Source organism: Alosa sapidissima, chromosome 8 (assembly GCF_018492685.1).
Source record: "Alosa sapidissima isolate fAloSap1 chromosome 8, fAloSap1.pri, whole genome shotgun sequence".
Lineage (NCBI taxonomy): Eukaryota > Metazoa > Chordata > Actinopteri > Clupeiformes > Clupeidae > Alosa > Alosa sapidissima.
This window is the reverse complement of record NC_055964.1, coordinates 37,800,388-37,810,387: the sequence shown is the minus strand read 5'-3', so window position 1 is coordinate 37,810,387 and position 10,000 is coordinate 37,800,388. Positions and strand designations below refer to the sequence as shown.

General features: G+C 40.0%; 1 protein-coding gene across 3 annotated transcripts in view; it reads right to left on the bottom strand.

Moving 5' to 3' along the window:
• Positions 1 to 10,000, bottom strand: part of c5 (complement component 5) — a 98,543-nt gene that overhangs the window by 43,779 nt on the left and 44,764 nt on the right. For all 3 annotated transcript variants that reach the window (XM_042102266.1, XM_042102267.1, XM_042102268.1), the window contains 4 exons: positions 9,856 to 9,921; positions 7,104 to 7,298; positions 5,600 to 5,693; positions 4,126 to 4,202 (listed from right to left, as the gene is read on the bottom strand). In XM_042102266.1, coding sequence (XP_041958200.1) covers positions 4,126 to 4,202; positions 5,600 to 5,693; positions 7,104 to 7,298; positions 9,856 to 9,921 — 432 coding nt within the window. The remainder of the gene's footprint in view (positions 1 to 4,125; positions 4,203 to 5,599; positions 5,694 to 7,103; positions 7,299 to 9,855; positions 9,922 to 10,000) is intronic.

Sequence of the window (10,000 nt, the reverse complement as noted above, 5' to 3'; positions counted from 1 at the left end):
ATAACACAGCTCAGCTTTAAGAAACTCAAATAGCCTAGATGCATGCTTAGCATTTTGTGATCATTAAGGCTACTTTCACAAACTGTTAGTCAGCTGTCCTCTGATTTACCAATATCTAGGCGATATTTGTAACATTTATTTTGCATTTGGCCCGTTATGAAATCATGTGGAACAATTTAAACACATTGTAAAACGTAAAGCCCAAATTTGGAGACATCCATGCATGTCGAAATTTACTGCAAATTTAAAACTAGATTACTCTGGAATGGCTAACTGTACAGGGGACTGCTTTACACTTTTGTGTTCGGTAAGGTCTGCTGTTTATTCTGATATATGGTTTGTCATGTGTTAAAAGAAGGGTTTGTGAAGTATTCCACCGAGATGAATGGGTAGGGAGATCATGGGACGCAAAACCTTCAGTAGAATGTATGATTAAATTGAATTATATTTACTTTTCTCGCGAACCGTTCAACACAGCAATTACCGGCTAACAACATTTAAAAGCTCTTTCATGTGATACTTGTGATGTCTGTGTGATGAATAGGCTACTTCGCGAGTAGTTCAACATGAGAATGGGTGAATTTGGACGCACTTTCTTTCTTGCGCTGTCACTTTCTCCACTGCGTAAAAAAACTAAATTCATTTGCACTGTGAATGCTAAGATTATTTTGACAGGCCACAGGCTAACTAAAAATCGCTATTAGTAGGACGCAAAGCAGAATATTGAAAGAATGGGGCACCAAGGCCACCGTGGCCTGTACACCTCTGATTTTCAAAGGGGCCTCACGGCCAATGCAAGGGGCTACGACGGCCATGGACGTCGTGGCCGCCGTGAAATTCCTACCCTGATAGAAGTAATAAACAATAATGTGAATTCAATCAAAAGCCTCATGAAAATAAACAAATAATATGTGTGTGTGTGTTTGTGTGTGTGTGTTTGTATGCGTGTGTGTGGCTAGTGTCAGTTAGGATCTTATCATTGTTAGACAGACCCAGTGCTAATAATAATAATAATAATAACTATAATTGCGGTTCCGAGGAACTGCAAGAGTGGGTTTGATCAGGGGCATGGAACTCGGCCTCATCCAAGGATTCCAACGGTACCTCAATTATGAAAATCGGGCACACGGATCAAAAGTTATCTGCATTAACGCAACATCCAATAAGCTAAAATGCATAAATAACGTGGTTGCTATGCTGGTTGCTAGGGCAATCATGCTGGTTGCTATGGTGGTCGCTAGGTTAGAAGGCCAGTGCCTCCTGAGAGGCCTGAAGGGTCAGTTCTGAGGTTGCTGGCTGCTGGAACCGAAAAATGGACTGCATTTTCTTAAAAGACAATGTGACTGAATGTGACTAGTTTGCACAGAAATGTACGATTTTCCCACCCTCATCGACCTTGTCATAAAACTTGTTTAAATGATCACACGACGCCTCCTTGCTGCTTTGTTGTCTACATCAGCATTTCTCAAACTTCTTTGACCTGAGGCCCAGTCAAGGCATACTTTGGGGTCATAGGGCCCACCTACATGAACCCACCCCCTCCTCCCAACCCCTATCAAATTGTAATGATATCACAATTATTATTTTTATACTACATTGCTATACATGCACTTCAAAACAGTCAATGTTTAAAGTGCTAAGATTGTTCACAAAAGTTTGTGAAACCATGCACATCAGAGTACTGCTTTACTAATGTAAAATATAATTAGGCCTACACTAGTTTCATTGTTTTTGCATTGTTGCATGATGCTTGCATGAGAAATACTTCTCAAAACATATATATATAAACGTATATATATATGCTACTTAATTACATTTAATTTGAATGCCTGATTGTAAGAATTCAGGAAACACAATAGCGAGATTTCCGCCACATCCCAGAGAGTTGTGTTTTCCCAAGATGGCGCCCGTCTGTATATGTGAACGAGACGTGAACGGTACTGTTTTTCTTTTTAATAAACTGCCTGTAGACTTACACAGTTCTCAATGCTTCGGTTTACATGTAGATACCCTCATTATGCTACGGTGTAAGTGTGTTGCTATTTGGAGCCTTGGTAGCGATTTATTTGAACTCTAATCACAGCACAGCACCCAGAATGCATTGCAACACACCGTCATGAAGGGACTCATCGTTAGGTCGGCTTTAAATAACATACAAAACCTGTACTAGTTTAATGTTGTCTGTAAGCTCCACAGATCGTGGCAAGACAATTGAATTGATTATGGACTTCTTGCCGGGCAATGATGAGTAACTGAACATGAATGGTAGTGCTGCGTGGATGTGCTTAATATCTGTATGAATGTGTGTTTCTCAATGTTATAATCTATACAACTGTACACATGTCTAAGGTTGACTGGAGCTAGTTGGCCATAGAACTGGGCTGAATGGATTGGAAAATACTTTATTATTTTTTTTTTTAATGACCTATATGAACATGGTTTGGTTACATGACCTTTACAACTGGTGCTGGCAAGGCATTGAACTGGGTTGAATGGATTGGGAAAATACTTTTTTTTTTTTTTAATGACCTATATGAACATGGTTTGGCTTTAAAAAAAAGATGAGACAGAGCAGTAGTTCGGCCAAAAAGTGGGTGAATAGGAAGATATAATAATAATAATAATAATAATAATAATAAGTAAACTTAAGAAGAACAATAGTGCTCCAATCCAGCAGCGCCTCTACTTCTTGCGCAAATTGAAGAAGGCAAGTGCCACGCCTCCTGTCATGACTACATTCTACAGAGGGACCATCGAGAGCATCGTCTCCAGCAGCATCACAGTGTGGGGCGGAAGCTGCACAGATCAGAACAGGAAGACCCTCCAGCGCACTGTTAACACAGCTAAGAGGATCATTGGAGCACCACTCCCCTCCCTGCAGGACATTTACACCACCCGCCTCACCCGCAAAGCACTAATGATTGTCAAGGATACAACCCACCCTGCACACGAACTGTTCAGCCTCCTGCCCTCTGGAAAGCGGTACAGGAGCCTCCGCTCCCGCACCACCAGACTGGCAAGTAGCTTCATCCACCAAGCAATCAGGATGCTGAACACTCTACCCACTCTCCCATCACTGACAGCCCCCCCCCCCCCCCACCAGCCAACCAGGAACCTAGGAAACTAGGATCCTGTCTACCAAACCCCCCCCAACACCGCCATGTGGAACTGCACTGTGACTGCGCAGCCAAACGTGTTGCTGCTTCACATCAAGCCTGATATACTTGAATTACTGCATACTGCATATCAATGTAAATATACAGGTCACACAAGCACAAGTTTAAACTTCATGTAACTGTTAAGACTATAGAAATATACAACACAACTACCTCTATTTTTTTTTATATATATGTCCTATATTTCTATTTTGATACATACATGTTCTATATTTCAGTCTTGCACTTTAATTTAATGTTTATTGTCTATGGCTATGTCCATAGTATGTCTATGTCTGTATTTAAAGCATGTCTATGTCTGCATGGGAAAGTAAGAAACGAAATTTCAATTCTTTGTATGACCAGTGCATGTAAAGAAATTGACAATAAAAGCCGACTTGACTTGACTTGACTAGTGGGCTTGCTGGATCAAACCCACTAATAATAAGAAGAAAACTTAAGAAGAACAATAGTGGGCTTGCTCCACAAGCCTGTGGTCTTGCTGGATCAAACCAACTAATAATAATAAGAAGAAAACTTAAAGGAGAATTCCGGTGTGATATTGACCTAAAGTGTATTGAAACATGATACCGAGTGTGAACGTATGTCTCATAGCCCATCTCGGCTTGTCCCCTGCACTCTAAAATCTGGCGCTAGTTAGCCGATGCTACCAACAGCTTTTTCAATAGTGGTGCTTCGGCATCGGGCTAGCCATGCAAATAAATCACTGTTTTACACCCATTTACGAGGCTCAATGTATCTCCACACTTCATTGGTAGACTTCCGAGGGCCCTGACATTTAAAACGAGACATTGAGAACTTTGAAAAAGCACTGGTAGTTTACTTACAAGACGATCTTAGAAGATCAAGATCAAGTCTATCAATGGTAAGATCAAGAAGATCTTACCATTGATAGACAGACCAACTGCTCTCATCTGAGTGTAAGTGTGTGTGTGTTATAAGATCTTACCATCGTTAGACAGACCAATTGCTCTCATCTCCCAGGTGGTCAGAGAATCTGGGAGCATCCGTCTGAGGACTGTAGTACTACAGATCAGAACCACATGACATCATAACATTATCACATGACATCACAACATGACATCATAACATTATCACATGCCATCATAACATTATCACATGGCATCACATTATCACATGACACCAAAACATTATCACAACACCAAAACATTATCACAACACCATAACACAACCGCATTACAACTATATCACAACAGAACCATAACATTATCACAACAGAATCATAACATTAACACAACAACACCATAACAATATCACAAGCTCATCACAACGGTAACACTTTACTTGACGGGTGAGTTCATAACACATTCATAGCAGCTGTCATAAACTGCACATAAAGCATTTATGACTGTTTCATGAGACATGACTCAAAATTCATGCCAAACCTTTCATGAATGTGGAAGACAGAACAACGACAACTTGTAAAAATAAAAGTCCAAATCAGTGTTGCCGTTTTTGCTTTGTTCCAAACCTCTTCCCCGATCACGTCACATCTGAGTCAGTTGACTATTCCAGTGCCAAAAAGACAGAACATGGTCAAGCAAATAATTTTTGTTCCATAAAAAATTTATTTGTTTTACGATGTAACCTTTCCAGATGATCTCTCATCTTTTACTACTGGGAATGTCCAAGTGTTCCAGGTTACATAAATATGGGACAGCTGAATGTAGGCTAGTTTACCTCCCAGTGTTGAACACAGTGATTATGAAAACTTCACAACTTGTATTGTAAAGTGACATTTGATGTAGACTTCATATGATATCCATGAAATATTTACAAAGGCTGGAGAAATTAAATGAATGGTATCCAGGTTACACAAATACAATTTTGGACTTTTATTTTGACAAGTTGTTGTCGTTCTGTCTTTCACATTCATGAAAGGTTTGGTATGAATGTTGAGTCATGTCTCATGAAACAGTCATGAATGCTTTATGTGCCGTTTATGACAGCTGCTATGAATGTGTTATGAACTCACCTGTCAAGTTAAATGTTACCATAACAACTATATAACAACAACACCATAACCATATCACAACCTCCTCACAACTATGACCATATCACAACCTCATCATCACATTAAAACTATATCACTCACTTATACCACTTCACAAACCAAATCTATTTATAGTAAAACAATAAGAGGAAGGGTCTTGGGATGGGTCCTAAATGCTAAAACAATAAGAGGAAGGGTCTTGGGATGGGTCCTAAATGCTAAAACAATAAGAGGAAGGGTCTTGGGATGGGTCCTAAATGCTAAAACAATAAGAGGAAGGGTCTTGGGATGTGTGCACGGTAGGGTCCTAAATGTTGAGGCAATAAGAGGAAGGGTCTTGGGATGGGTCCTAAATGTTAAAACAAGAGGAAGGGTCCTGGGATGGCCAAGCATGCCGAGCTGCCTTTACCCCTCTGGGACTTGGTGCTCCTCCCAAAGCCAACTCTCAGGGAAATAGCTCCGGATCTGCATGGGGAGGCTATCTTCAAACAGGGCTTCCATCTCTGTAAACCACATACAGACACACACACACACAGACAGATTGACACCACACACACACACATGTACAGTAGCATGGTGTTTTTTACCTTTTTTTAAAAAAATATATCAATTAATTTTGCTCCCTGACCACTTGAGTTCATGACATTAAAGTGTATATGTCAAGTTAATTTTGTAATTATGATAAACACAAAATAATTAGGGGAAAGACACATTTTACAAGTCTATATATTGTTTTGAATGTATTTTGATACCTAAAGACAGAATATAAGATGAAAAAGTTTGTTATTTTCAGCACTCACTTAAAACTCCCCCTCCCCTCCAAAAGAGTCAGTTGACGTCATAAGAGGAAGTTTTTTATAACCGTTAGCAAAAGGATAGAATATCCTGTAAATTAATAACTAGATGTAACGTGTGGCTACTGGCTGTGTTTCCCATTGGAATCAATCAGAGCCATATATACGGCTCTGGAATCAATGATAAAATGATGCGCCGGTAGTAGCCTGCATGGGGGGAGGGGCGAGCTTGCCCTGTTTTGTTTGGTATTCACTTTGAACGTCAACAGAAGTGACATCATGCAGGATCTCATAGTGCAACTTTAAACCAATATAATATAGAAAGTAATATCCCACACATACCACAAGGCTACTTTTCCAAATATACTTTGTGCATGATTTTCAGTTGACATTTTGAAAAATAGACTTTTGATTGCAGCGTTTCATTTCGATATAGAAATATGATGTCATCTTACATCTTACTTGACTTCACACAATAAGCCAAATCCCACATCAACTGTGTAAGCAATTTCAAAACACCTGTAGTATTAGTACGAGTAGAACATATTGTGTGTGTGGTGGTTAAAGGGGGATTTGGCAGGTGGGGTATTAGTACGAGTAGAACATATTGTGTGTGTGGTGGTTAAAGGGGGATTTGGCAGGTGGGGGAACCCTAATATCCAGTGTCGGTGCAACGGGAAAAAATGAGTCACCGTTGGACAACATATTGAGTATCGTGGTGTAGCAATACATTTTGGACAAGAATCGCTAGCTTTGTGGTCACCTCTGTACATGCGTAAAATTAACTCACCATTTATTTTAACAATATCATCTCGCTATATTTTTGGTATGAAAGAATATATTTAGTAATTTATCTGAGGTGGCGGAACTGCGTTCCTCCACCTCCCTCCACACTTTAACCCCTGTGTGTACAGTTTAAATGACCTGTGGTATTAGCATAAGGAGAACTTATTGTGTACAGTTTAAATGACCTGTGGTATTAGCATAAGGAGAACTTATTGTGTACAGTTTAAATGACCTGTGGTATTAGCATAAGGAGAACATATTGTGTACAGTTTAAATGACCTGTGGTATTAGCATAAGGAGAACATATTGTGTATAGTTTGTTAGCTTGCTGACCTGAGCGAGCAAGAGTGACCACCCCAGGTCTGTTCATTAGCTGAAGGGCCACTTTGCAGCAGCACAGAAAGGCTTCCCTCGCCAATTGACGGTGTGCAAATCCCAACCGACTGACTCTGGCTTCACAGGACTCTAAAGTAGGTAACTGCTTACTGCCCTCCACACAGTAGCGCTTCAGAGCAGGAAACCTTTGGACTGGTCAAAGACGGGAGAACAAAGAGAGCATCACAATCAGTAACAACAACAACAACATCATCATCATTATCAACAACAACAATTACATCAGGGTGGTATTCCAGAAAGGAGGTTTAACAAACACTGAGATAAAACTTAACCTCTGGGTTGTCTGAACCTGTGACGAGTCGGTTCCAAAACACCAGTTACCAGTTGGTTCAAACAACCCCGTGTTAGATAACCTAGAGTTGTGCGCGTTCACGGCGAACTTATAAAGGCATCATCTATTGAGAGTCGAAACCATGAGTGAAACCGGCGAAAGAAAGAGCACCGTATTTTTCAGAGGCGGAGTAGCAAGTTCTCCTCGAGGCTTACGAGGAGGAGAGAACTGTGATAACAAAAAAGAGCAGAGCAAGGCTACTTGAGCGTCTGCCAAGGAACGAGACCTTGCTAGAGAATAGCCTAACTGACCGTGTAAATGCGTACGTTTAGGATAGCCTATTTAATGTCAACAGCACAATGAAATAATTCAGTGGACATTATGTATTGACTGCTATGAATGATGCTTTCTTAAACTAGCCTACCTTGTCACAGATTGAGTGGGCCATAGACTCCTTGAGAATCCCAAATGTAATTTTCTATTTTAACACAGATTCTGCTGTGGGCCAAGTTAGGTTTGCGCTCCAGCATTGGAATCAGGGTAAGGGCTGATGAGTCAGAAGGCATAGGTATCCTCCATCCCCCAGTACCCATCAAGTTCTGTAATTGCACATATAACATTAAGTTACAGCCTACACCTTAATTAGTCTGTAGTGGAACTGATAATATTCTAGTAAGGTATAGGCCAAACGCACCCTGTTGAAATGTGTCGCTCAAATTAGATTCCCGGTACATCCTGGCATCGTGTACTGGGCCCTGGCTATTTCGCCCCGTTTGTGATAAGATGTGAAGCATCACATATCATCTGACAATTATTAAAATAAAAATGTGTTTTAAACACCAACACCATTATGAGAGCGTCCAAAAATAGAAGTGGCCTATAGCCTATCCATTAGACCTTAATATGAGGAAATTCTGAAAAAGCCAAGGCCCATTAATTGAAAGCTCACCAGCAAAGATAGCCTATTGTCGGTGCAAATTTAATGATCCTCATGGGTTTGTGGCCAGGAAAATGAATGAAGTTGCGCAGGAAGTGCTTTAGCGCAAGGCAAACTTTACGGACCGACCGACAGCTTGCCGATATGCTCTGCGTCTCCAACACTACAAAAACTCCCAGTCGGAGAGTGATCATCGATGCACATAATTTGGAGAGAGGAAAAAGTGTATAGCCTATTAAAAACTATTTTATCCCAAATGCCATCAGCATTCTTAACCAAACTTAGTGACAGCACACATACCTGGCTGAGCTGTTATATTTAAACTTATTTATTCATTTTCTATGTTTTCCCATTTTTGTACTGTACTTGTTTTAATGATTTTGATGTGTCTGAGATGTTGTTTGTCCATCTGTCTATGTCTGGTGAGCCAAAGACAAATGTCCACCATGATGTAGGCTAGCTAGCCTACATTAAAGATTTATTTTATTCTATTCTAATCCACGATGTGTAACGTTAGAAATGTAGGGATTGAGATAAAGTAGCCTATATTAAGGATTCCGCTGAAAAACTGTAGCGCTCTTGCAAAACTCGTTTGGAAAAGAAAGGATATCATGTGATGTGGTCTTATCGCCCTTTCACGGTGAATTGCACAGAATATCACATGATTTTGTGCTTCTTTCTCAATCGGACCTTAGTAAAAATGAAACACCATTGTGTGACAAGTATAAAAATAGCGGCCTGGCTGAGCATGCACTGAAATAACCGAACATAATTGAACATAACCTGAACAAAACCCCTACCAGGTTAAGTTCAGAGCCTATGTTACCATAGTTACTTACATAGCCTGATCATTTTTGAACGTTTTGGAACTGAAATCCCAGGTTTACCGCTTACTCTGGATTAACATACCCAGTTAAGCCAGTAAACCTGCTTTCTGGAATACCCCCCAGGTTTACCACTTACTCTGGATTAACATACCCAGTTAAGCCAGTAAACCTGCTTTCTGGAATACCCCCCAGGACCACGACCATCATCATCATCATCATTGCCAACAACAACAATTATATCATTATCACGATGATCATCCTCATCATTGTCAACAACAACAATTACATCATTACAATGACGATCATCATCATCATCATTGTCAACAACAAGAATTACATCATTACCATGACGATCATCATCATCATCATTGTCAACAACAACAATTACATCATTACCATGACGATCATCATCATCATTGTCAACAACAAGAATTACATAATTACCACGACGATCATCATCATCATCATCATCATCATTGTCAACAACAACAATTGCATCATTACCACGACGTTCATCATCATCATCATCATCATCATCATCATCGTCATCATTATAATTGTCAACATAAACACAATTGAAAATGCTAAATAATAAATAATACAACACAATTGAAAATGCTAAATAATAAATAATACAACACAATTGACACTCACTCATTTGGTCACAGTGCTCCTTTTTCAATTCCCTCTTAGGCCTTACAACGTCAGAGCATGTGTCACCTGAAAACACCACACACACACACACACACACACACACACACACACACACACACACACATTAGGCCTTACAACGTCAGAG